Source organism: Mustela nivalis, assembly GCF_964662115.1.
Source record: "Mustela nivalis genome assembly, chromosome: 4".
Taxonomy (NCBI): Eukaryota; Metazoa; Chordata; class Mammalia; order Carnivora; family Mustelidae; genus Mustela; species Mustela nivalis.
The window spans coordinates 22,391,491-22,419,484 of NC_139023.1; the positions used below are offsets into that span (position 1 = coordinate 22,391,491).

The window sequence follows — 27,994 nt, forward strand, 5'->3', positions numbered from 1 at the left end:
AGTAGGGAGGGGTGAGAAATGATTCTTCACAGCATCTGCCCTGAGGGTTCCACAGCTGTGGTACCAATGGCAACTCCCCAGCGGGACTGTCCCTTTTTTCTAGTCCTCAATTTCCCTGTCTGTAACATGGACACAGTAACAGTTCCTATAAGTTAGGGCTGATATGAAGATTGCACAGATTCCAGTCAAGTGTTTAGGTCAGCAGCTGGCATACAGTAAGTGCTATTTTAATGTTGATTTTTATTTATTATTTTATACATGAGGAAATGAAGTCCCAGAGAAGTAATTCGCCAAGATTGGAACTCATATTGGAAGAGTGGAAGGGGATATAAAAAAATGGGGGCTCCTTTTTCCTTTGTTTTTAGGGAACTTGTAGAAAGCTGCTCTAAAATTGGGAAGTGTTGACACTGAAGACAGAGATTGAGTGGGAGAATTACGAGTAGCAATGCAGAGGCCTGCTTCATCACCTATAAGTCATTCAGTCTCCCCTGCATGTGTAAGACGTCAGATTCCCAGTGTAGTCTGCTTCTTCAGGGCTGGACTGTGGACGCACCTGGTTTTGAAAGGTGGGTTCAGGGCATCCCCAGGTTTTCCCTGTGGGCAGTCCCAAAGAGTTACCACTTCCCGAGGGCTTCCTGTGTGACTGGCACAAGTTACCCATGTGCTCTGTGCATTAACTCACGCGGCAGTTATTATTATCTCTATTTTAAAGATGAAGAAACGAAAGCAGAGAGAGGTTAAGTAACTTACCCAAGGTCACACAGCTAGTGAACAGAAGAGCTTTGAATGTGGGCAGTCTGGTTCCGGACTAGGCTCCTAACCACTATGTTTCCCTGCCTCTCAGGTGAAGTGTCTAGTCCTACCTACCTCTAGGAAGGCTCACTCAAGTGCCCAGTATCCAGTTCATGTGCTGGTCACTATGGTCAGCTGAATAATGGCCTCCAAAGATAACCCATGTCCTAATGTCCAGAACCTGTGAATGTTACCTTATACAGCAAAAAGGACTCTGCAGATGTGATTAAACAGAAGCTCTGGAAAGAGAGGGATTATCCCAGATTATCCAGGGAGCACTAATTATAATCACAAGTGCCCTTCTGCCAGGGAGCAGGAGAGGGATTTGAGGATGGAAGCAAGAAGCAAGAAGAATGATTCCAGAAAGGTCAGGAGTGAAGGGACACAGGCAGCCTCGAGAACTTAGAGAAGGCAAGAAAATGGATTCTCTCCTATACCTCCAGAGAGAGCCATCCTGTTTACACCTTGCCTCTAGCTCAGCAAAACTGATTTCAGACTGCTGACCTCAGGAAGTGTAAGAACATACATCTGTGGGGTTTTAAGCCACAAAATTTGTGGTAATTTGCTACAGCAATGACAGGAAACCAGTAACAGTCACAAACTTTGAGGGTGCCTCATTTTGGGGGTCATGGCATTAAGGGCAGGCATTAGAGGTAATTCTGCTCCCCTCGACCCTGCACGCCCCCCCCCATGAGTCATTGGTCCAATCATATACCAGCAGCTTTTGCTCCTTCATTCATACATATACAGTGTGCCTCTTTGAGTCTAGGCACTATCAGAAGTCATGGGCTTACAGCAAGCAGTGAACAGGACAAGAGTGCTAGCTCATAGTTTCCATTTCCAACGAAAAAAGGGGACGGGGACGATACATGCACAAAGGAAGAAATATATTCTCTGAAGACAATTATTTGTTTAGCTTAGGCCTCAGTCATTGCTCACTTGGGTAACCTCACAGCCTTCTACCTGCCTCCTCACAAGAAAGACATCCTCGTCCAGTTTCTTTGTGAATAGGAGACCATGTGTGACGCACCTTCACCTTGCGCCCCTCCCCTCCACCAACCAATGCATTCACCAGAGTTCTTTTCTTTTTAAATTTTTTTACATAAACACCACTCCCAACATGGGGCCTGAACTCATGACCCTGAGATCAAGAGTCACATATTCCACCAACTGAAACAGCCAGGAACCCCCAGAGTTATTTATTTTAGATTTTTATTTATTTGTCAGAGAGAGACAGACAGAGCACAAGCAGGGGGAGTAGCAGTTAGAGGGAGAAGCAGGCTTCCTGCTGAGCAAGGAGTTGGGAGGCAGGACTTGATCCCAGAACCCTGGGATCATGACCTGAGCTGAAGGCAGATGCTTAACTAACTGAGCCACCCAGGCATCCCCCAGAGTTATTTTCTTAAATGGCCCATCAGCCCTGAAGGATCAAGAGCAAAGAGCCTGGCTCAAAAGATCTTTCTGGCTCTGGTCTCCGCTCCCTATCCAGCCTCATCTCACTCTCCCCTTTCCTTGCCTGACCTTGCCTCCACAGCCCAGCTGACCCATGGATATTCCGTACTTAAGCCAGGACCCTACTCTAGGTCTTTGCCTTTCTACTTGCCTGCGTAGAGTGTCCTTGCCCATTCCTCTTACAGAAAGCCTTTCCAGGATCCCTAAGTTTGAGTTAGTTTTCCCAAGGGACCCGGGGAACATCCCACACATAGCACTCACCATATAGTAATATATGTACACGTTGTCCTTCCTTAATGAACTGCAGGCTCTTGGGGAATGGGACCGCCCCCCTCTTTCATCTTGGAATTGTGAGTGTACCTTACAAAATCTCCAGGCACACAGGAAGCCCTCACAACACTTCCTGAAGGAACAAGTCTGAGTGGGGAGGTTTCACAGATCTCACCATGGGAGTGAAGAGAAAGAAATCATTCATGAGGGCTAGGTGTGCCTTTCAAAGAATGTGAAATTTCAGACATGCTGCGAGAAAGGGCCAAGGCTTGGCAGGGCGTCCCATGCTGGCAAGCTGGATCGGGTTTTTGGAGAAGCCCAAGGAGCCTGGGGAGGAGGCTGAGGGGAAGCAGCTTATCCAGGGCTGCAGGCAGAAGTTGTAAGAATACATAGGTTTTCAAACCACGCTGGCGAGGTACGGGGCTCTTAATGATTCAGGTATCAGAAAACTGTACCAGGCAGCTATGTTGTTGGGTTGGATGGATGGTCCATTAGGAGGTGCCTAATTTGGCCTAATCTGTGTGTGTTACACAGAGCCACTTCTGAACGCAGCTCTCATTCTTGCAGGAAAAGAGCTGGAATGCTTCTTCCTTTATTTGGGCCGGGCTGCTTTAAGACACCTCTGACCGTCCCCCCTAAGGAGGAAGAGGCAATAGTGAGGAGGAAGAAGTCAGGGAGAGGTGGCAGTTTTGAGACTCAGTGAAAGCAGGCTGCTAAAACCACCAGAGAATCTTCTGTGGGCCGGTTTCTTGCCCAGTAGGCACTTTTAAAGCTGGAAGGGGTGTGGCCTTTTTATTGTGGGTCTAAAGCTTGTCGACTCCCCTGGGGGTGGTTCTTTGGTTGCCATCCTTTAGAATGTTTACATATGACTTAGACACAATGGGACTGTAGTTGCACAAAGCCCTCAGGGGGCTGGTTTCAGGACCAGAATTAAAGGAAGATGGGCCTTCCATTCTTCTCAGAATCTCTTAAAAGAACTTAAAGGACTGCTGAGCGGATCAGAAGATAGGCTGGGTGGGGCCTGAATTTGTATTCTCTTAACTGTTTTTACACTGATAGGAAATGCGAGAAGAGATTTGTGTTGCACCCTGCGCCCACCTCATTCCCTCCCTGTACTCTGTTTTTACTCCACAGCAACCGCAAAAAGGTGCTTTCCTCCGGTTGCCACCAGATGTAGAATTTTCCAAGAGGCTAGCATTTTTGCGGTTGTTCCCGGTCGGTGACTATATCCTAACGCCAAATTTCCTCCCCCGTTTCTGTGTCTTGACCCCTTCACCAGCCCCACGTGTGTCATCCCACTCAACATTTCTTCAGACACCTGGTACTGTGAGCTCATACTGCAGTGCTTGCTACCAGTGACGTTATTTGTGGAATTTTAGCTTAAAAACGGAACCCTGGGGTGCCTGGGTGGCTCAGTGGGTTAAGCCTTTGCCAACGGCTCAGGTCCTGGATCGAGCCCCGCATCGGGCTCTCTGCTCAGCAGGGAGAGTGCTTCCTCCCCTCTCTGCCGCCCTCTTTGCCCGCTTGCGATCTTTCAAATAAATGAATGAATGAATGAATGAATGAATAAATAAATAAATAAATAGGAACCCTTCAGTGACTGAGGAAAAAAAATTTAAACCTAATTCCAAAAGAACTGAGGACCTTATATCCATATATATTTCTCCTGAATTGGGCCTCGTGTAGAAAAGACTCTTCCTCATGGGGCGCCTGGGTGACTAGGTGGGTTAGATGTTCTCTCGATTTCGGCTCAGGTCCTGATCTCGGGGTCCTGAGGCCGAGCGCAAGCGTGGGCTTTGTGCTCAGCAGGGACTCTGCTTGGGATTCTCTCTCTTCCTTTGCAGCCCTGCCCACGTTCTCTCTCTCTCTCTCAAATACATATATTTCGCGAAAAGAAAAAAGAAAAGAATAAAGACTGTTCATCACGACTCCATGCTTGGTTCACTGCCTTCTCGAAGGTTCGCAGTAGCCAAGACTGTGGGATGCTTGAGGTTCGAGGCTGTGTCATTTATTCCGGGAGCTGACACACAGCTGACATTCGGTCAACATGTTTGTATATTCAGGAAGAGAAGCCGCCAGTCTTCTCCGAGCTGACTTCTCCCTCACGCCCCGCCCTTTCTGCGGAAATCAGAGACTCACCGCTCGCCCCTGCAACACCAAACCAAACAAGCACCCCCATAACCGTCCCCCTCGCCCCACGCCCTCTGGCTCGCCCCTGCCATCGGCTTTAGCTACTGTCTTTTCCCTTGCCAGAAAAAAAAGCGCGTGAATAGCCTCACTTCTCTTCAGTACCTGTCCCCTGACAATGTGAAATCTGCCTCTAGCGTCCATTACTCACAGAAATTGTTTCCACCACATTGGTCAGGGGCCTCTTCATCAAGAACTCCGTGAGGCCTCGTTTGGTCTCCTAGCATGGCTGCTGTTGATTGCGCCACCTGCGCACGACCCCACGGCGGCTGCGCGGGCCACACCTCTTCCGGTTCTCCCATGATCTCTTCCGGCCACTTCTCCCCGCCTCCAGTTTAGGGTCTCTTCATTTTTAGCCCCTGCCTCGTAAACACACCTGTTGCCAAGGAGTCTAACAGTTATCCTCCTCTCCCCCACCATCAATCTAGAACATTGTTCCCAAATGTACTCTACCTCGATCGCCAACATGGGCATCAGGGACAGCCTGGGAGAAATGCAGCGTCTTGGCTCCTCCTTTGGCGTTCCCGCATCAGAATCTGCATTTTTCCCAAGTGACTCATCCACACCTTAAAGTTGAAGGATGGCTGGTCTGTAGCTGCACGGGCCAAGAGAAATACAATGCATGCCCTGTATGTGTAATTTAATATGTCTAGTAACTACAGTTAGAAAGGTGGCGAGAGGGGCGCCTGGGTGGCTCAGTGGGTTAAGCGTCTGCCTTGGTCATGATGGAGCCCCGCAAGGGGCTCCCTGCTCAGCCGAGAGCCTGCTTCTCCCTCTCCCTCTGACTGACATTCTGCGCACTTGTGCTCTCTGTCAAATAAATAGATAAAATCTTAAAAAAAAAAAAAAAAAAGGAGAGAAGGGGCACCTGAGTGGCACAGTGACTTAAGCATCTGGCTCTTGGTTGGGACTGTGGGTCATTGGACAGAGCCCCAAGTGGGGCTCTGCGCTCAGCCTGGAGTCTGCTTGGGACTCTTTCTCTTCCTCTCCCACTGCTCTTCCCCTATAAAAACAAATAAATAAAAATTTTTTATTTTTTCTTTTTTAAAAAAGGTTTTATTTATTTATTTGATGGGCAAAGAGGGAGAGAGCACAAGCAGGGGGAGTAGCACAGGGAGGAAAAGCAGGCTCCCCTCTGAGCAGGGAGCCTAACCATGCGGGGCTCCATCCCAGTACCCTGAGATCATGACCTGATCTGAAGGCAGTCCTTAACTGACAGCCAACCCAGTCACCACCCAGGCACGCCCCCCCCCCCACCAAATAAATCTTTAAAAAAGTGAAGAGAAACAAGTGAAATCAACTGTAATCACACATTTAACTCAATATATCCACAGTGTTATAACTTCAGCATGTAACACATATAAAAATGATTGCAGCATTTTTGCTGCTTCTTCTGTACGAAGTTTCTGAAATTTGGTGACTATTTTACATTGACAGCACACGTGGCTTCACCCCACCGCATTTTAAGTACCTAGTAGCCACATGACCAATGGCTACAGTATTAGACACTGCAGCTGAGCGGTTTAGCAGGAATATAAGACTTTAGGGTTTAGAGCCAAACAAGTTTGTGTATGAACCAGACTTCAGCACTTACTAGCTTTGTGATCTTAGGCAAATTTCCCTCTCTGCACCTTCTTCCCTCCATTAGCAGGGAATAATAGTCACTATCCTATCTGGTCCCAGTGAAGATTAGAGATAATGTATATAAAAAGTACATGGCACTTGATAAATGCTGGCTATTAATACTTTTCTCTTTATCTAATTATATGCCAGGTTTGCCTCATTGATTAGCAACATGTTAATTAACATTACTATTGGCAAAGGTTTTTAAAAAAATTGAATGATTATTAGAAGATGGCTTTGATGCTGCTTCATATCTCAGGGGTTGATTCAAAATATAAACAATGTATTTTTAAAGTTTTTATTTAATTTCTAGTTAGTTAACATATCAAAATGTAAACAATTTAAATCCTTGCTTTCCAAAGTTATATGATGGCAGACTCTGAACCCAGACTCCCTTGCTTCAAATCCCAGCTGTGCCTGTTTCCTCTTCTAAAATAGGGTAGGGCTTATAATAGTCTCTGTACTATGGAGTTTTTGTGAAGATTAAATACATAGAAATTCCTCACAAGTACCTGACCCATAGTAGGCACTACAAATTATAACAATAATAAAGGACCCATTAACAATAACAACTATGAAGAGTTCAGGGATATTGGAAATGCTCCCATTGTGATGTTAAATAAAAGAAACAGAACACAAAATAGCTCCTCTAACATCACAACTATAGTTAAAACGAAGTAGCTTAGAATTATGGCTAGGAGTGACACACTAAGTGTTAAGTGTGATTGCGTTTGGGAGATAGAATTTTGGGTGACTTTTTTCCTTTCTGCTTTTCTAAATATGCCTTAATTTTGTAACAAGGAGACCCAATTACCTTTATTTTTTAAATTGTTTCCTTTAAGAGGATGGGCTTTGGACTAAAACTCCCCAGGTTCCCTTGAGGGCATTATGTTAAGTGACATAATTCAGACAGAGAAGGACAAATACTGTAAGATCTTCCTTATATGTGGAATCTAAAAAAAAAAGCCAAACTCAGAAACGAAGACTAGAAAGTGGCTGCTGGGAGCTCTGATGTGGAGGAAAGGGGACAACAGACCAAGTATAAACTTCTAGTTATAAGATAAACAAGCTGTGGGGATCTAATATTCAGCATGGTGACTAGAGTTAATGATACTATATTAAAATACTAGAAAGTTGTGGGGTACCTGGGTGACACAGTTGGTTAAGTGGCCAACCCTTGCTTTCCGCTCAGGTCCTGATCTCAGTGAATGAGATCAAGCCTCACATTGGGCCCCACATTCAGGGCGGAGTCTGCTTGAGACTCTCTCTCCCTCTGCCCCTCTTGCTTGTGGTCTTTCTCTCCCTCTTTCTCAAATAAATAAGAAAATCTTTAAAAATATATATATATACTAAAAAGTTACTAAGAAAAAATCTCGAATATTCTCACCACACACAAAAAATTGTAGTTATGTGAGGTGATGGATGTGCTAACTTAATTGCAGTAATCATTTCTCATAACTAAAATACGCAGATTGCAGTAATCTGATACAATGTGATCAGATCATCACATTGTATGCCTTACACTTACACAATGTTATGCATCAATTATATCTCAAAAAAACTGAAAAAAAAAAACCTAAAGAAATGGGGGATAAAAGCTATATTTGATAGATGTCAGAGAAGTAAATTTTAACTTTAATTAAGTAAAATATTAAAATAAAAAAAATTTCTGGGGCACCTGGCTGGCTCAGTCAGAAGAGTATGGTGATGTTTGAGCTCAGGGTTGTGAGTTCAAGCCCCACTTTGGGTGTAGAGATTACTTGGAAATAAAATCTTAAAAAAAAAAAAAAATTCCCTAAGCTCCAATTCTGCCATCCTTTTCTCTACTGGTGACTTTGGGTAACTTGCTTAACTCCTCTGTGCCTTGATTTCCTTATCTATAAAATGGGAACAATAATTATACTTAACTCATAAGAAATGTGAGGATTAAATTATGTAATACCTGTAAAGGGTTTAGGAAAATGACTGGCACATAATTACCAGGTTTTTCGATGACGATGAAGAAGAAGAAAGCGATGATGATGGTTTGTGCTGGTGACGTGTGCCTCCTCTGGGTTTGAATCCCAGAATTCCCACGTATTAGCTGTTGGAGTGTGGGCATGTTTCTTACATCCACTAAGCCTCAGCTTCTTCATCTGTAGTTGGGAATAATAACACAGGTCATGGTATCATATAAGATTGTCATGGGTGTTAAAAAACAAAGCCACTGGCCCAAGGTTGAGTCACTTTTGCCAGGCGAAGTCACCAAACTGGGGCTAACTACCCAGTTTAATTGCAAATTCAACCTTCCACAGAAACTTGGTCCTAACTGGTCAGTCAAGACTTTTCTGATCAGCGCCTCCCCCCCCCCCCCCCACGCACAGTAACCAGTAACCTGTCACACAGACCGTCTCTGTCCTCCGCTCCCTTCTGCAAGGGAAGATGAGGCAATCTACATGGTAAGACTTTAGCCTGTCCCCTTAAGGGAAGAGGACCGTCCTTGGGACAATCTTTTTTTCATTTTGTACAACTCCTCAGGACTTCCCTCTTCTTGCTAGATGGGATGCAGCCAGATGGTTAATTCACTTAATTTGCCCATTACATCCTCAAATTTATTCCGTTGGTTTTGTTGTTATTGTTTTGTTTTAATGGGGAATAGGGGCTCCTGGGTGGCTCAGTCGCTTAAGCTCAGCTCAGGTCATGATCCCAGGGTCCTGGGATGGAGTCCCGCGGAGGGCTCCCTGCTCAGCGGGGAGTCAGCTTCTCCCTCTGCCTTTGCCTCTCCCCCTGCAAGTGCTTGCGGGCGGGCACTCTCTTTCTCTGAAATAAACACAATCTTAAAAAAAAAAAAAAAAGCAAAAAACACACATGGGAGAATAAATAAGATCACTCATGTATAGTGCGTGGCTTACAGTAAGATCGATATTAATTTTAAAAATTTAAACAAATTGGAATAACAATATCTACCTCAGAGGTTATTGTGAGGATAAAGTAGGAGCGCTTTGAAAACTCCTCTATGAGGCACTAGTTATGTCAACTCAAGGCCACCAGATGGCAGTAGACACCACCCAATACAGCTTAGCTCAGCTAAATCTGTAGCTAAGGGAGGGCTGTTAAGAGGACAATTTCCAGGAAATTACTTAGCAGGGTTATGTGACCACCGTGGAGTTCAGTAAGTGCATAGAGTATTTCAAACGAGTGAACTACCTGCTTGGGCTTAGGAATTGTTTTGTTTGATGTAGATTGCAAGAAAAAAAAAACGATGATTTTTACCAGGGAGGCCTTGCACAGGGTCGTCTTCCCAAGTCAAAGCCACCTCCTTCCCCGTCTGCTGGGCAAACTGGCACCTTATTTGTTCTTATTAAACTCATTAGTGAAGAAACCAGCAGGACCGGACACCCGGCTCCAAGGAGAATGGAAGACACGAGTAAGCATACAGTCTGTGAGGAAAAGAACTTGGGGATAAGACTGCAATATCACAGGCAACCACACTGCTTTCTTGCTTTCTTTTTTTTTAATTAATTTTTTAAAAGATTTTATTTATTTATTTGACAGAGAGAGATCACAAGCAGGTCGAGAGGCAGGCAGAGAGAGAGAGGAGAAAGCAGGCTTCCCGCCGAGCAGAGAGCCCGATGTGGGGCTCGAACCCAGGAGCCTGGGATCATGACCTGAGCCTAAGGCAGAGGCTTTTTTTGTTTGTTTGTTTTAAAGATTTTATTTATTTGTCAGAGAGAGAGAGAGGGAGTGAGAGCGAGCACAGGCAGACAAAATGGCAGGCAGAGACAGAGGGAGAAGCAGGCTCCCTGCCGAGCAAGGAGCCAGACGTGGGACTCGATCCCAAGACGCTGGGATCATGACCTGAGCCGAAGGCAGCTGCTTAACCAACTGAGCCGCCCAGGCGTCCCTAAGGCAGAGGCTTTAACCCACTGAGCCACCCAGGCGCCCCACCACACTGCTTTCTGTGGTCAGAGGAAGAGCGCAGTGGGCTTCGGAGTTACCTTTTCTGCCTGACAATATCGTTTGCCACTGACCTCCCACAGGTTAGTATCTGACCTTACCGACTCTGGGCCCGGTCGATAGTACATTACAAGCCAAATAAGATGTAGAGTCAGATGAGTCCCACTTCGGCTTCTTAGACAATACTCCAGGATGACTTTGAAAAGGCGCATAGCAATATTTTGCCTTATTTCCAGGTTTTCAATAATTTTTCTTAAAAGCTTAAACTTGGGGACGCCTGGGTGGCTCAGTTGGTTAAGCAGCTGCCTTCGGCTCGGGTCATGATCCCGGCGTCCTGGGATCGAGTCCCACGTCGGGCTCCTTGCTCAGCAGGGAGCCTGCTTCTCCCTCTGCCTCTGCCTGCCATTCTGTCTGCCTGTGCTCGCTCTCCCCACCCCCCTCTCTGATAAATAAATAAAATCTTAAAAAAAAATTAAAAAATAAAAAGCTTAAACTTGATGACAGAGGTAATAAGAAATATACATGTTGGGCTGTCAAACTACAGTACAGTAGAGTAAGTTCCTTTCAAAGGATGAAGTGAATATCTACATCACAGAGCTGAACAGAAAGGAAAACGAGATAGAATTAGGTTTCTCTTTTAAAAGATTATCTTCCTGACCTTCCTTGGGCCCCACTACACTAACCATAAAATGGGCATAACATCTATTTCATAAAGCAGTTGATCTCAAATATTTTATTCTTAGAGTTAGAGACCAAATTTTCTTTTCTTTTTCCTTTTTTAAAAGATTTTATTTATTTATTTTACAGAGAGAGAGAGAGAGAGCACGAGCACAAGCAGGGGGAGCCACAGGCAGAGGGAGAGGGGGAAAGCAGGCTTCCTGCTTCTGGATCCCAGGACTCTGGGATCATGACCCGGGCTGAAGGCAGACACTTAACTGACTGAACCACCTAGATCAAATTTTAATACTCTTAAAACTTATTGAAGATCTCAGAGTGTTTCTGTTATGTCTATCAATATTCCATCATATTAGAAATTAGAGTTGAGAAATTTAGAAAATACTCTCATTTAAATAATAATAAACTCATTACTTGTTAACATTAATAACAATTTTTAAGAAAAAAAAAACCTATGTTTTTAAAAGCCCCACAAAGGTTTGGCTTTGATCCAGAGGACCCAGTTAAAGTTTCCACAGTGCCTTTGGTACTTCAATAATTTCTTTAAAAAAATTTTTTTTTTTTTTTTTTTTTAGTAATCTCTATGCCCAACATGGGGTTTAAACTCATGACCCTGGGCGCCTGGGTGGCTCAGTGGGTTAAGCCGCTGCCTTCGGCTCAGGTCATGATCTCAGGGTCCTGGGATCGAGTCCCGCATCGGGCTCTCTGCTCAGCAGGGAGCCTGCTTCCCCCTCTCTCTGCCTGCCTCTCCATCTACTTGTGATTTCTCTCTGTCAAGTAAACAAATAAAATCTTTAAAAAAAATAAAAATAAAAATAAACTCATGACCCTGAGGTCAGAGTCTCATGCTTCACCAACTGAGCTGGCCAGATTCTGAGGCAGTAATTTCTATTCAGATGAGATTTGATAACATACTGGTCCAAGACAAGCCTAGGAGTGACAATATATATATTTGGTATTTATATGGCTTGATTTACTACACTGACTAAATTTTTATACTCTGACCCATAGATTCCTGTAATCAGTTCTGTATAGTGGGCTATATATACATTGACAGTGACTATTAATTTAACAGTTTGTATTTTTTTAAGGGCCTTTTATCATAGTAATATCACTAGATACTAGGATTAATCCCTGCTTCCTGAGGGCACAGATTTTAAGTAGGCTTTGCTCACTGCTAATCTGGTTCCTGAGATAGTGCATTTAATAGCATTTTGAAATATTTGTGGAATGGATGAATGAACGGTAATGAACGGCGTTTCTAGAATCACATATCCTTCTGGATAGTGAGTATGCTTTCATTCAAAAATAATTATCTTAACAATTTTTTTTAACTTCCAAATTGTGACCCTGGCTGCAGGTTACCACCTATATTTCAAAGAGGGCTCTGAAAACTTCTCTGTGGTAAGAGTCATACATACCTCTTGAGAATTCTTCTCAAATGAGTATAAATTTGCTGATTAGTTAAAATTCTGAGAGCCTTTGGTAGTGGCCTAGGTAATGAGCTAGCAAAAAATGCTTCCATTAAACCGTTTTGACCACTATTTTCTGTTTTTTAGCTTTTTGAGATTGGGTTACTTTTCTTTAACTCAGCATAATGCCCTTGAGATGTACCCACATTGTTGCAGGAAATAGTTTTGGATTCACGTTTACTGTTGAGTAGTACGCCGGTGTGAATTACCACAGTTTAACTGCTCACTTGATAAAGGATACTTAGATTGTTTCCGGGTTTTGGCTATTACACTTGAAGCTGCTATGAACATTCATGCTCAGGCTTTTGTGTCAACATAAGCTTTCATTTTTGTGGGAGAAATGCCCAAGAGTACAATTGCTGGGTTATGTGATATTTGTTTGCTTAGTATTTTTAAAGAAACCACCAAACTATATTCCAGTGGAGTTGTACTGTTTGACATTCCTGCCAACAACGAATGATCCAGTTTCTCCACAACCTTGACAGCATTTGATGTTACTAATATTTGTTATTTTAGCCATCCTGACAGATATATAATGGTATCATTACATTGTGATTTGCATTTCCCTCCTAGCTAATGATGTTGAACATCTTTTCATGTGTTTATTATTTACCATCTGTATATCCTCTCTAGTGTAATATTTGCTTATAAATTGACTATTTTCTAATCAGCTTTTTTTTTTTTTTTTTACTCTTGCGTTCTCTTTGTATATTCTAAATACAAGTCCTTTGTTGGATATGTGGTTTGCAAATATTTTCTCCCAGTTTATAGTTTCTTTTCATCCTCATTACAAGATCTATTTTTTAAAACCGATAACAGATACTACACTTAATCTTAGCCAAAAGGCCGAGAAGCAATACTAGGTCTATTTTTCTATAACGATTTTATTTCTTTGAGAGAGAGAGAGGGAGAGAGAATGAGCAGGGGGAGGGGCAGAGAGACAAGCAGACTCCTGGCTCAGCAGGGAGCCTGACCTACGGCTCAACCCCAGGACCCTGAAATCCTGACCTGAACCAAACAGAAACACTTAACCAACTGATCCACCCAAGCACCTCCTCATTATAAGGTCTTTTACAAAGGAAAATTTTTTATTTTTGAAGAGGACCAGTTAACCAATTTTTCTTTTTATAAATCATGCTCTTCGTGTCAAGTCTAAGAACACTTTCCCTAGATCCTCAAGGTTTTACACTTTCCCTAGATCCTCAAGGTTTTCTCCTGTGTTTTTCTCTAAAATCTTTTGAAGATTTTTTTCTTTTTCAAAGAATGATTGACATACAATATTGTATTAGTTTCAGATTTACAAGGTCAGTCGGTGAAACATGCAACTCTCGATCTTAGGGTTGTAAGTTTGAGCCAATATTGGGTGTAGAGATTATAAAGAAAGAAACTTTTAAAAAATTTATAAAAAAATGGTCACCACAGTGAGACTGGTTACCATCTGTAACCAGGCGAACTTGTTGTAATATTATTGACTAAATTCCCTATATAATGTACACATTACATCTTTGTGTCTTATATATTTTATAATGGAAGATTGAACCTCTTATCCATTTCACCTATTTCACCCATCTCCTGACCCCCCTTCTTTGGCAACCACCATTTTTACCAGTCTGTTTCTGTTTTGTTTGTTCACTTGTTTTGTTTTTTAGATTTCACATATATGTGAAATCATATGTATTTGTCTTTCTCAAATGTCTAGCTTATTTCATTTATCATAATACCTTCTAGGTCCACCCATGTTATCAGAAATGGCAAGATTTTATTTTTTCTCTTCTTTTCTTTTTTAATTTTAATTTTTTTGGAGGGGGGAAAGAGCTCAAATTGGGGAAGGGGCAGAGGAAGAGGGAAAGAGAATTTTTTTAAAAAATTTTATTTATTTATTTGACAGACAGAGATCACAAGTAGGCAGAGAGGCAGGCAGAGAGAGAGAGAGAGGAGGAATCAGGCTCCCTGCAGAGCAGAGAGCCCGATGTGGGGCTCGATCCTAGGACCCTGGGATCACGACCCAAGCCGAAGGCAGATCTTTAACCCACTGAGCCACCCGGGCACCCCAGGAAAGAGAATTCTAAGCAGATTCCAGGCCTAGCAGGGAGCCTGATATGGTGCTCCATCTCACGAAATCAAGAGTTGGGGTACTAACCAACTGAGCCACCCAGGTGTTCCTAGATTTCATTCTTTATAGCTGAGTAATATTCTATCACATATATATATGATGGGTAAAGAAGATGTAATACATATGTTATCTATTCATCCACTTCTGGACATTAAGATGGCTTCCATACCTTGTCTTTTGTAAATAACGCTGGTATGAACATAAGGCTGCATATGTCCTTTCAGTTTGTGTTTTTGTTTTCTTTGGATAAATACCCAGCATATAGATTGCTTTAGGTAGGATGGATATTTTAACAATATAAACTTCCAATCAGTGAGTACAAACTATCCATTTCTTTGTGTCATCAGTTTCTTTCATTGATGTGTTATAATTTTCAGAGTAGTGGTCTTTTACCTCCTTTGTTAAATTTATTCCTGCATATTTTATGCTTTTTGTGCTTTTAAAATTCTTTTTGATGTAATTTAAAAATCTAGACGTTTCACATTTTACATTTTACAAATCCATATCTTATTGGAACATAGCCATGCCCTTTTTTTGAATTTTGGTCTATGTCTGCTTTTGTACGGCAGCCTTGCCTAGTTGCGACAGAATACATGATCCACAGAGTCTAAAGTCTTTACTCCCTGGCCTTTTACAAAAAGTGTTGACTCTTGTTCCTGGTGAACAAATGCTAAGACGACTATATGAAAAGCACCATGGCATAAAATATTTCTAAGTTGTAATATCAACTGTTTGGAACCAAATTACATGAAGGCAGCAGCATCCACACACATAAATTAATAACAAATCTATCTTGAGGGGGTAAATGGCTTTCTTTTTTTCTTTTTAATATTTTTAAAGCGTTTATTTATTTGTCAGAGAGCACAAGCAGGGGGAGCAGCAGGCAAAGAGAGAAGCAGGCTCCCTGTGAGTGAGGAACCTGATGAGGGACTTGATCCCATGACCCTGGGATCATGACTTGAGTCAAAGACAGCTGCTTAGCCCACTGAGCCACCCAGGTGTCCCAGTGGCTTCCTTTTTGAAGCTGAAATTCCTACAAACACAACTCAACGCATCATTCCTGAGTCTATGTTCAGATCTCAGTTTGTGTTCAAGAAGCATCTGAAATAAAGATGTTTATTAGCAAGTATTTATTATTTGGTACTTGAAATCTAACAAAGTTGAATGTGTGTGTGTGTGTGTGTATAATATAACATATATACTCCTTGATGAACATCTTTGGCAAAATGAGCCGTCTTCATTTTATGGCCTTTATTCCAAGAACATACATTATGTGACTCAGAAATGTATTAACACTCATTCCAAATGTACCTCTGGCCTCAATCTTGACGCTAGTCAGAACTCAGCCGGGCATGGTGCCAGGTGGGAGTTTAAAACTGCATATTGTCTTCTCTTCCCAGTACTCGAGCTTGCTAAAATCAAAGGGTGGGATCCATGACTGTGCCAGTCATTATTTTAGGTCAGCTCTGAAACCACCCTTTCTGGACCCTGTGATGCCAGAATTCATTTCCACGTTGTCAGCTGGCTTCCTGAGGTTTCCAGTAGGATGTGTTGGGAGAACCCCGCAAGGCAGGACCCAGGAGAGACTTGATCCCGGCTTGCTGGCTCTTTATTTCAGCTGTGCCCTCCCCGCCCCCTACCCCTCAAATTTCCCTTCACTGGAGGTATAGCAGCTGTTTCCAGCCTCTGGCTTTGTCTCGTGCCTCAGACTCAGACGGCCTCACGGTGCTCCCTCACACCCGTCAGCACTGGGCTTGCAACATCCCTACTCAGAGTCTGCTTTCCCGCGACTCTCCTCCAAATTTCTAGATAATCTCAACCTCTTCTTTTCCCCCAGACCTAGGGGTGACACCTAAGGCTAGAATTTACCATCTTTGTGTGCTACCTCATGGTTCCCTTTCTGCTTTTTTGAGTTTTCCAGTACTGGCCTGGTCAATCTCTTATGTTAAATTCTCTTTGGGGGAATTTCTAGTGAGGCTTTTGTTTTCTAGACTGGACCCTGACCGATACAGGGACTATTTCATAAGGCCAACATCTGACAATTAGGCATAGGAGGCAAACAAGAAATGGATCTGCCAAGTCACTAACTTGCTGTGCCTCTTTGGCAAAATTATTTCTCTTTCTCCAAACTTCTCATTAAGATTTGCTGAATAGTTACCAAAATCTATATTCAGAATTAGTAAATAACTCAAAGGGTGCTTGCCTAGGGAGGAAAAAAAAATCAGTAAATCAGTATTATTCTCCAGTACTATATTAGTTGTTGTTAGAGCGTATTAATGCATATGTTTCTTTCAGAATAACCATTCTTTTTAAAAAATTTCTTAAAATGAAATCTTTTAAGACAAAATGATGCATTTGTTTATTTATGGATTTTTTAATTTATTTTATCACATACATAGACTAGTTTGCTAGGGTTGCCATAACAAAGTACCACAGACTGAGTGGCTTAAATAACAGAAATGTATTTTCTTGCAGTTCTGGAAGCTGGAAGTCCAAGACCATGGTGTTGGCAGGTTTGCTTTCTTCTAGGCCATTCTCCTTGGACTGCAGATGGCCATCTTCTGGATCCTCCCAACGTTATCCCTCTGTTGCGTTTGTGTCCTGATCTCGTCTTCTTGTAAGTAAGTACACTAGTGGTACTAGATTAGAATCTACCATAACAACTCTCCCTCCCGGGTTTGAATTCTTGTGTCCTGGATCCTCTGTCTTCCTCTTTTTGGTCTGTTTCCTTGTTGTGATGTCAGTTTAATGTTTCAGGGATTCACTCATTCAGCAATCATAGACTGGGCTTGGGTCAGGCACAGTGTTAGGCACAAAGGACAGACAAGTAAGAGAAACAGACAATGTCTCTGTGTCCAGGCTGCAAGGGCTCTGTGGCCTTACAATGGCCAATGTGATCTGAAATAGGAGAAGGTGCCCCGTTGCCTAGGCACAGAATAACTGCCCTCTTTACAAAGGTCATCGTGGAGAATGTGGAAAGGGACTAAGAGGTACTGGATTCTGCCCTGTCTCAGCACATTTATGTACGTTACCTCATTTCATACTCAGAAGATCCTACTATCATAACACCATTGTATGAGGAGAGGGCAGAAGCGGAAGCTCTGGGGTGTAGAGCTCCTTTAGTGATTTGTAGAGCCAGTCTTTTCGCAGCCATGTAATGTGATGCTGCAAAAACACGTACAAACCCAGGAATTAAGCTTTAACTCCTCCTTAACCCAAAGAGCCATTTTGCATATGCGCATTGGTGATTTGTTTTATTCTGACCACCCTTTCAGGTCAGGTCCTGATTCCCTAGGAATTCCTCATTTATTTATTCAATACTTGTCAAGCTGCTGGGATTCAGGTGAGGCACTCTTCTAGGTGCTGGAGGTAAACTAGTAAACCAAAACAGAATTACTTCCCTCTTGGAGCTTAAACAGGTGGAGAGTGTCACAAAGTTAAAAATAAAAAGTCAAGATAAAATTCTGTGGTGGGGAGGTAAGGAGAAGAGGGAGGGAGGAGTACTAATTTTTTTAAAGATTTTATTTATTTGAGAGAGAAAGCATGAGCAGGGGAGGGCAGAGACAGAGAGAAGCAGACTCCCCACTAAGCGGGGCTCAGTCCCAGGCCCCTGAGATCATGACCCAAGTTGAAGTTGGGACGCTTAACTGCCTGAGCCACCTAGGCGCCCTACTAACTTTATTTATGATCAGGGAAGTCATTTCTGGTGTGAGGCTGTTTGCGCAGAGACAGATGGAAGGGGAGGAGGAAGCTATGTTGGCGTTGAGGCAGAGGGAGCAGCAAGTGCGAAGGCTCCAGGATGGGAGCAAGGAGGCCAGTGTGGCCGGGAAGAGTGAGTCAGGCACGAACAGTATGAGACCAGCAGAGGTGGGGGCACCTGGATGGGTTAAAGCCTCTGCTTTCGGCTCAGGTCATGATCCCAGAGTCCTGGGATCAAGCCCCGAGAGTCCCGGGCTCTCTGCTCAGTGGGGAGTCTGCTTTCTCCTCTCTCTCTGCCTGCCTCTCTGCCTGCTTGTGATCTCTGTCAAATAAATAAATAAAATATTTTTTAAAAAAGAGAGAGAGAGAGAGAGAAGAGCAGAGGCTTTGGAGACCATAGTAAGGACTTTGGTTTTCACTCCTAGCAAGGTGGGAAGACATTGGAAAGTTTCGACAGGACCCTCATAAGACATTTTGGAAGTCTCATAGGCTGCCTCCTGCCCATACCTGGCTTCCTTTTTATACCAAAACTCACAAGAGTTATCTAAACTCTGTCTCAACTTTTTCACTTCATTCCTTTCAACCCTTGCTATGTGGGCCCTGGACCCCATCACTTCTCTGAACTAGTCCTTCTTAAGGCTGTCAGTGACTGACTACATCCTGCTAAAGCCCATGACCGCACTCAGTCTGCCAAATTCTCAGCTTCATGGCAGCAGCGGACACGGTTGCACCCCTCCCCAGTGCTCTGTAACCCCAGACTCTGGCCTGGTTTTCTTCCTCCTTCACAGCTTTCCTCTCCACATGGTTCAAACCTCTGCATCCAGGGGTGCCCCAGCGCTCTGATCTGGATCCCTGCAATACTTTCTTGCTGGGCATTGGACCTAGGATTCTCAAGTACCTTTGACATGCTGACGTTTTCTTCATTTGTATCTCCAGCTCCAACTGTAATTCCAACTGCCTTGTCCACATGTCCACCGGATCTCCCACAGGCGCTGTCTCCAAATGGTCTCCATCACAGAGACCTCCCACCCTCACTCCCCGGGGCTGCTCACAACAAAAGTCCAGCAAACATCCTTGGTTACTCTCTTCACGCCACTTGGTTCCACCTCCAGAGTCAATCCTGAATCTGACTTCTCACCAGGGCATGCCACGCATTAATTTAAGCCTCCACCATCGCTTGCTTGGATTACGGCAAAAGCCACCTGATTTGTCTCCCTGCCTCCGCTCTTACGTATCTCTTGTCCATTCTTCATCCAATCTATCAAAGCACATGCCAGATCAGGGGCCTTCCCAAGCTTAAAATCCTCCATTGGTTTCCTACTGCAACCAGAACAAGTCCAAATTCCTTATCGTGGCCGGTACCTCCACACCGGATGTTGGCCTTGGGGCCCATCTCCCTTCCCCCTCCCTCTAATTCTCCAGCGGCGGCGGCTCGGCTGAAACCCTGAGCTGTCTGCTCCTGCTTCTGGGTCTCCGCGCTGGCTTTCCTTGAGCCTTTCCTCTTCACCAGGCTTCCTTCTCCCATTTCAGCTTTCAGCTCAAAAGCCACCTCTGAAAGGCTTTCCTCTCCACGGAGTCTTCCCCTTCTCCCACTAATTCGAGAAATTACTGCCTGGATTCACTTGTTTCCTGCGTCTCCCCATCCCCAACACCTACACGAGAAAACCTCCAGAGAGCAGGGGCCTCCCCTGTTTAGCGCCCAAACACCGCCCCGGACGGAGTGAATGCTGAAGAAATAGGGGCTGGCTGACGGAATCTGTAATTCCAACTCTGTAGTTGTTCCCCAAAGTTGTTCCCCCAAAGTTGTTCCCCCAGGGGCTCCCACGAGGTTCTTGTTTGCGGCAAGGAGAGATCGCGCCCTCAACAGCTCACTCCGATCCTGGGCGGGATGGAAGGTGCGGGGTAACGACGGCCCCTCCCCTCGCGTCGCCCCTCCCCGCCTCCCGCCTCTCCCCCTCCCTCCCCGCCTGCCCGTCGCGGGTCCCACGCGGGCGCGCGGTGCTGGTCGCGCATCGCGGGAGCGGGCGGCGCTCAGACGGCGCTCAGACGGCTGACCGCGGAGGGAGCATGGCGCTCTCCGCCGTGCGCTTGGTGCTGTTGCTCCTGGCCGCGGACTTGGCAGGTAGCGCTCACCGCTCACCCGCCTGCTCGGCCAGGACGGGGTAGGGGGCGGTGCGGAGGAGCATCGGGAGTGGATCTGCCCCCCGCCCCCCGCCCCCGCTACCCACCCCGGGATCCCGGCCCCCTGGCGGCCCTCCGCACACCCGTTACTGGCGGTTCCCGCGGCCCGCGGTCGTCTAGGAGTGCGAACGTGGGGGGCGTGCAGGGCTGGGGGGTGGCGGGGGAGGCAGCCATGCTCTTTGGTTCCTGCCTGGCCTTGGCTCCCGGCTGCTCCGCAGTGACCCCCTGCCGTCTGCCCTTTCTCCCTTGAAGCCGATTTTCTGGAGGCCAATGCCAGACGTTGGTTTTTTACGGACACAGGGGCCCCCACCGAAGCTCTGTAGGAGAGCAGGGAGAGGGCTGGTGACCGCCGAGTGCGTCCGGCACGCTGAGGCTTAGGAGAAAGGGGCTTGAGGCCCGCCCCATTACACGCCCGTTTGAAAACGGAGTTAAAACGGTAGCCCTTAACGTTAAGTGGTGCGTTTGTTGCCCCGAGCCCCAGAGGAGAAAAATATCGAGAATCAGCGTTACTTCTCTTTTATTCCAAAGCTCCGAAGTTCTATCTCGGGCGAGCATGTTAGGGTGGTGCATTACAGAACCGGTGCCAAATGTTCCTTCGCTGTGCCTGCGGGAGCGGTGCCAGAGGACGCCTGAATACCCTTATCTGGGGGTGTGGGGGTGGGCGGTGGGGGCTGTTCAAAGAAGCTAGGCATCTGAGACAACGGGAGAGAGTGGGCCGGGATAAACAACAAGCTGGATTTTAAAGCTAATGAGTAAGAATTGACCTTGACCGTGTACTTGAAGGTCTGTCTTCTTCTTGCAGCCTCTTTGGACTCTTTGAGCTCTGAGTTTGATCAGCCTTCGGAATACAGAACAGTAAGTAGGAAACCGCCTGTATTGTTTCCACTCGTAGTGAAGACCAGATGGGTTGGGTTGGGGCTAGTTTTCAGGCTGGACCTGCCACTTTTTTTTTTTTGACCTTCCACTTCTGAAACTGTTGACTGCCTCTTCAGAATTCAGATTCTAAGGCAGATCTTTTCATGCAGATCAAAATTGTAAATTTTGGTTGAAAATAGCTCAGTCCTTGAAGCCCTCAGCACATAGTTTCCTTTAATAGTTTCTTTGATGATCCAAAAGGTCCTTGGTCTAATGGTTACGTCTTGTACTAGACATTTTATGAACATTATCTAAATAATAATGTCCACAGAGTGTCCTGACTGCAGCCTGTCTTTCTTCCTGTACCTTCCACTGCTTTCCCATAGCTTGTGCTCTTCTATCCTTATGCTATTGGCACACTGTTTTTTTGTTTTATTTTTATTATTGTTTTTAAGATTTATTTATTCATTTTAAAGATTTAATTACTTATTTGTCAAAGAGAGGGAGAGAAAGAGCAAGCACACGAGCAGGGGAAGCAGCAGCAGAGGGAGAAGCAGGCTCCTGGCTGAGCAGGGAACTAGATGCAGTTCCAGGACCCTGGGATCATGACCTGAGTGGAAGAAAGACACTTAACTGACCAACCAAGACACCCAGGCGTGCCATTATTTATTCATCTTAGAGAGAAAGAAAGGGCATGGTGTAGAGAGGCACAGAGGGAAGAGAGAGAGGGGAAAGCAGACTCCCTGTGGAGTGGGGAGCCTGATATGGGGCTCCATCTCCCCAACTCTGAGATCATGACCTGAGCCGAAACCAAGAATTGGACACTTATGACTGAGTCACCCAGGCGCCCCTGTTTTTTTTTTTTTTTATTAAAGATTTTATTTATTTATTTGACAAAGAGAGAGAGATCACAAGCAGGCAGAGAGCCAGGCAGAGAGAGAGCTAGGAGGAAGCAGGCTCCCCCCTGAGCAGAGAGCCCAATGCAGGATCGATCCCAGGACCCTGGGATCCTGACCTGAGCCGAAGTCAGCACCTTAACCCACTGAGCCACCCAGGCGCCCTTGTTTTGTTTTTAATTCCAGAGTAGTTAACATACAGTGTTATATGAGTTTCAGATGTTAGTGCCACACTGTTTTAATTACTGTACCTTTGTAGTAAGTTTCAAAATGGGGAAGTGTGAATCTTCCAACTTTTTCTTCAAGATTGTCTTGGCTTTTCAGGGTCACTTGCATTTCCATATGAATTTTAAGATCATTTTGCCAATTTGCAAAACAAAGCAGTTGGCATTTTTGATAGGGATTGCATTGAACCTATAGAGCCATTTAGGGACAATTGCTATCTTAAGAAAGTGAAATCTTTTGATCTATGTATATGGGATTCCTTTTCACTAATTTAGGTCTTTAATTTCTTTCAACAATGTTTTGTAGTTTTTGGTGTTTAATTCTTACACTTCTTTTGTTAAGTATGTTCTTAAATATTTTATTCTTTTTAATGTTGTTATAAATGGGTCTTTTTTCTTAATTTCATTTTCAGATGCGTCACTGCAAGTGTATAGAAATACAACTGATTTTTGTATATCGATCTTGTATCCTGCAGCATTGTTGGACTTCATTTTTAGTTGTAATCGTTCCTTTTGTGTTCCTCAGACCTGTCTATATAAAAAGAGAAATTTTGTATAAATCAGAAATAGTTTTATTTCTTCCTTCCCAATCTGATGCCTTTTATTTATTTTATTGCCTAATTGTCTTTGCTAGAATATTCTATATCAGGTTGAATAGAAGAAATGAAAATGGACATCCTTGTCTTATTCCTAATCTGGAGGGAAAAGCATTCAGTCTTTTACTATGAGATATAATTTTAGCTCTGGGTGTTTTACAGGTGGTTGAGGAAGATGTCTTTTCTGCTTAGATTGTTGAGTTTTTATTATGAAAGAGTGTTGGATGCTCCTTTAAATTAAACTGCTTTGCTCTCAGATCAAACACTTCCCTAACCACTGTGCTTTTGGTTAGTCTGCTCTATTTCCTTGAGGTAGACAGTCTCCCAAATCTCTCTGATCTACATTCTATCTGCCACCGTGTATATTTCTTTTTTAAAAATTATTTTATTTATTTTTTTTCCATGTGTATTTTTTGTTTTCTTACTCTACACTGAACTTCTTACAGGCAGGACTCAATTTGTCTTTGTCCTTGCTTATCATCTATCTTAAAATCTTTTCCATTTATCAAATACACAAACAAGGGAATATATCTGGTAAAGTATTTAAGAACTTTTCAGAAGAAAAGATTCAGAGTATAAAGCTCAGAGAATTATCTAGAAACATAGCACATCCTTCTACAGAAATTAAATTGATTCTAAGGAGTAAGTAAAAACGTGATGTGGCCCTCTTCCAGAATGAGAGTGTCTTCAAAAGCTCTGAGGAGCAGACTACCATGGGTAAACTCTCCTCTATAATTGTCATGTTGTGAGGTGTAATTAAGAGCCTCCCTAGATGGTGAACCTATTCTGAATTTATATATATATATATATAATAAAACTAGGGTTAATGGGGGCATAATATATTAATGAAATTATTTGACATCATTGATAAGAGTGAAAAGTATTTGTTCATAAAGCCTCATGTCTCAGCTCAGAGAAAATCCAGGAAGTGAGTAACCTGAATTTAATAAAGTTAAATGGTAGATAGTCAAAGCTGGCTTTGAAATCATGAGAATTAGACTGAAACAGCCTGGGTAACCAACATTGTCTTCGCGCTGGATAGATCCCTTGGGGAATCTGAGAGACATCAAAGGTATTCTGCTTAAAAAACAAAACAAAATAAACAGAACTTCCTCACCGGCCTGTTAGTCCTCCTCCAAATCCTTATATTAGTCATTCTTTGAGATGAAAGCATTTGAAAACTTCTGTTGAATATTAAAAAACCCTAAGATCTGCAGGCTAAATAGATTGATTTTGATTAGTTGTTTATCTAGTCCATCAGAGAATGTCTTCACATGATCGTTCCTCGGTTGGTGACTCTGTATTTAAATCCCCCCTTTTTTTTTGTTAAAAGATTTTATTTATTTATTTGACAGAGAGAGATCACAGTAGGCAGAGAGGCAGGCAGAGAGAGGGGAAAGCAGGCTCCCTGCTGAGCAAAGAGCCCGATGTCGGACTTGATCCCAGGACCCTGAGACTGTGACCTGAGCTGAAGACAGAGGCTTAACCCACTTAGCCACCCAGGTGCCCTCAAATTTTCCCTTTTTATAAGGATACCAGTAATATTGGATTAGGGTCCATTCTGCTGACCTCATTTTAACTTGATTCTCTATACAAAGACCCTATGTCCAATAAGGTCACATTCTGAGGTACTGGTAGTTATGACTTTAACATCACTTTTTGAGTGGGTACAATTCAACCCATAGCAACCCCTAAGGAAGGTCCAGTTATGAACCTGCTGCTTTCTTTGGTGCTGTTACATGCTAATACCTTAAAGGTCCAGACTAAAAGATTAGATTCTTGAATTTGTCTTGATATTATGCCAAGGGATTAAGGTGGAACGTAACAGCATTAATGTGGAGATAGTAGTAGGATGCAAATTACAAAGTTAAAGGATTGGAAAGTGAGTATGGTGTCCTGTCTTGGCCTTTCATTTAAAAATCAGCCAGGGCGCCTGGGTGGCTCAGTGGGTTAAGCCGCTGCCTTTGGCTCGGGTCATGATCTCAGGGTCCTGGGATCAAGTCCCGTATCAGGCTTTCTGCTCGGCAGGGAGCCTGCTTCCTCCTCCTCCTCTCTCTCTCTGTCTGCCTCTCTGCCTACTTGTGATCTCTCTCTGTCAAAAAAAAAAAAAAAAAAAAATCTTAAAATCAGCCAGACTGGGGCACCTGGGTGGCTCAGTTGGTTGGGCATCTAACTTTTGATTTTGGCTCAGGTTATGATCTCAGGGTTGTGGGATTGAGCCCCGCACTAGGATCTGTCCTGAGCATGGAGTCTGCTTGAGATTTTCTCTGTCTCCCTCTCCCCCTCCTACCTCCCCTCCCTTTCTAAAAAAAAAATTTAATTTAAAAATAATAAATGAATAAAAATCAACCAGACTGAGGTCCTTTTCTTACATATTAGGCATTAAACCATTGCTTCAATGTTGCATCTGGGTTTTTTTGCATTTGAAAAATCATTTTGTGTGTGGCAAATAGAAGGAGGTTTCATTCCTAGAAACATCCTAGGAAATCTGGGAGACTTGAGACTTTGTCTTCCCCTCCACTATTTTGTGAAAAGAATGTCTTAGTTCTGTAATTTCTGTCTTCCTTTCTCTTTTCTAGCCAAACTGCAATCAGTATAAATTACCAGGATGTCCCAGAGACTTTAGCCCTGTGTGTGGAAGTGACATGTCCACTTATCCCAACGAGTGTACTCTGTGTATGAAAATCAGGTAACATAATTTTACAGTACAGACTAGCCAAGTTTTCTTTAGTCTTTTTCTTGATTTTTGATTGCTTAGGAAGTAGCAACTCTTTTCTTGAATGTCAGAATCATATGTGACATAGTAGTTCTGTTTTCAGACAACATTTAAAAAGACAGAATCTTTTAGTGTATTTTCTAGGTCAAAGCTAGAGAATGGCATTTGTGATTAACCAACTATAGACTAGATAATCAGGCTATGTTACTAACCATGGATGGGCAGTTTCCCCAAATTAGGAGTATATTTAATAGTTAAACTTGTGAAATACTAAGTAGTTTTTATTTATTAAAAAATTAAAAAAAGGATTTTATTTATTAGAGAGAGAGAAGGAACAGGAGAAGGAGCAGAGGGAGAGGGAGAAGCAGACTCCCCACTGAGTGGGGATCCTGATGCAGATGTCCCTAAAAAAATTTTTTTAAGTAGGTTCCAAACCCAGTGTGGGGTTTGAACTCATGACCCTGAGATTAAGAGTTGTATGTTCCATCAGCTGAGGCAGCCAGGTGCCCCTTGAATAGTCTTTTAAATTCAGAGGCATGTGCAGGTAACCTGTACCTCCTTCATTATGAGTTGGGACATAGGTCTTAACAATTCTACCTAGGAGAATACTAAGTAGTATGTGTTCTACCTGATGTCCTTCATGTCCCTCACAGGGGACTGTGACTCCTCCCGTAGGGGTAAAGCAGGGCGAATCGCAGGATTAGGCACATTTCAAATAACCACGTAGTGCCAATTTTAAATTCATGAATTCCTCAGTTCATTGCAAATTTTATCACACAAATTAGTCACCCAAGAAAGTTAGTGGAGGGGTCCCCTGGGCGGCTCAGTTGGTTAAGTGTCTGCCTTCGGCTTGGGTCATGACCTCAGGGTCTTGGGATGGAGTCCTGCCTCGGGCTCCCTCCTCAGCAGGAGGCCTGCTTCTCCCTCCCCCACTCCCCCTGTTTGTGTTCTCTCTCTCACTGTGTTTCTCTCTGTCAAATAAATACACAATCTTAAAAAAAATTTAGTCGAGGGAATTAACAAGCCCCTCTGAAGAGGATCCAGGAGGGCGTCACAAGGCGAGCAGGGAGACACCTGTCCTGCGACAAGCTTTGGCCTGGATTTCAGGCAGGTCACCTTCTATGCTGACAGAGCCTCCAGCAGCATCTGTCTTGACGTAGCATCTTCACACCTACAGCTTGGGTGGTCGATCAGCCTTCAGACGTCTGCTGGACAGCTCCCTTGCGTGAGAGTCTGCTTAGTTGGGTGTACCAGTTGTAACCAAGAGTCTCTGCCACATCAGCTCGGCCCACTTGGTCTTAGCACATGTTTTTCAAGCAAGTTCTTACTCATGTGTTGGTCACAGAGCTAATGTGTATGGGCATGCCCTAGGTCCTACGTCAGACACCGACAAACAACTAATACGGGAGTTCACATTGGCCGCTGACACCCTACGTCATCTTACTCTAGCTTAGCCTAATGTGTTCCGTGGGAAGGAATCATATCCAAAGTATCACGCCAGGACAGGGTATTCTGCTTTGTAGATTGGGGGTCCATTCTCTGATGTCAGTCTTTGGTGAGTTACCTCGGTCTTCTCGGAGTGATTTTTCTGAGGTTAGTGCCCAGGATTAGGAAAAAAAAATGATAGAGTTGAGGCTTTCACACTCACTGTGTACCAGATTTAGCTTTAAAAATGATTAAGTCAGCATCCTCTGAGAGGGAAACTATGGGTCTTCTTGGTACAAAGGGCAGGACAGTTTCAGTATGATGGGTAATAAGTGTGTCTTATGGTTGTTCAATTTGCAGGGAAGAAGGTCATGATATTAAAATAATCCGGAGCGGACCGTGTTGATGGAGCAGTTTATAGAAGAGAACTCGGAGGAACCACCTTCCACAGTATGCTAGATGAATTCCATTTCCCCTTTTCTCTTTCCTATGTTCCTTTGCATGGGATTTCTTAGCCCATGGGAGGTGTGGAAGAGGGTTATGTGCAGTGACTGATAATTAAAACAAACACAAAAAAACCCCTTGTTTCTTGGCTTTTGCCCTTTGAGTTAAGCTTATTGCCTGGTGCCCCTGTGCATTGCTTTATTTAGCTGGAATAAAATCAGCCTTGTCTTCAAGTAGTGCTGTTCTCTGTTGAATACCCGTTCTTACTCCACAGCCTCCTGGTGGCTCTTCTTCTCGCAGGCAAAGGTGACTTTCATGAGGGCGAAGTGGAGTCTTTGTTGAGAGGGCAAGATTTATTCTCTTTCCCCCTTCCTACACATCTTTCAAAGTTAAAGTATAGGTACCTGGACAGTGTTCTGCACTGGGCACATGCCTGTG

General features: G+C 43.9%; 1 protein-coding gene across 1 annotated transcript; it reads left to right on the forward strand.

Annotated features, from left to right (window-relative positions):
- Positions 1-20,153: 20,153 nt before the first annotated feature.
- On the forward strand, positions 20,154-27,789 carry SPINK2 (serine peptidase inhibitor Kazal type 2). Its single transcript, XM_082728626.1, has 4 exons — positions 20,154-20,341; positions 21,203-21,255; positions 25,551-25,660; positions 27,473-27,789. The coding sequence occupies exons 1-4, from the start codon at positions 20,287-20,289 to the stop codon at positions 27,516-27,518; spliced, it is 264 nt and encodes an 87-aa protein (XP_082584752.1). The 5' UTR covers positions 20,154-20,286; the 3' UTR covers positions 27,519-27,789.
- Positions 27,790-27,994: the final 205 nt, after the last annotated feature.

Coding starts and splice junctions, on each gene's coding strand:
- SPINK2 (XM_082728626.1), top strand. CDS start 20,287: ATGGCGCTCTCCGCCGTGCGCTTGGTGCTGTTGCTCCTGGCCGCGGAC. Junction 20,342..21,202: donor CCTGGCCGCGGACTTGGCAG/GTAGCGCTCACC, acceptor TTCTTCTTGCAG/CCTCTTTGGACTCTTTGAGC. Junction 25,661..27,472: donor ACTCTGTGTATGAAAATCAG/GTAACATAATTT, acceptor TTCAATTTGCAG/GGAAGAAGGTCATGATATTA.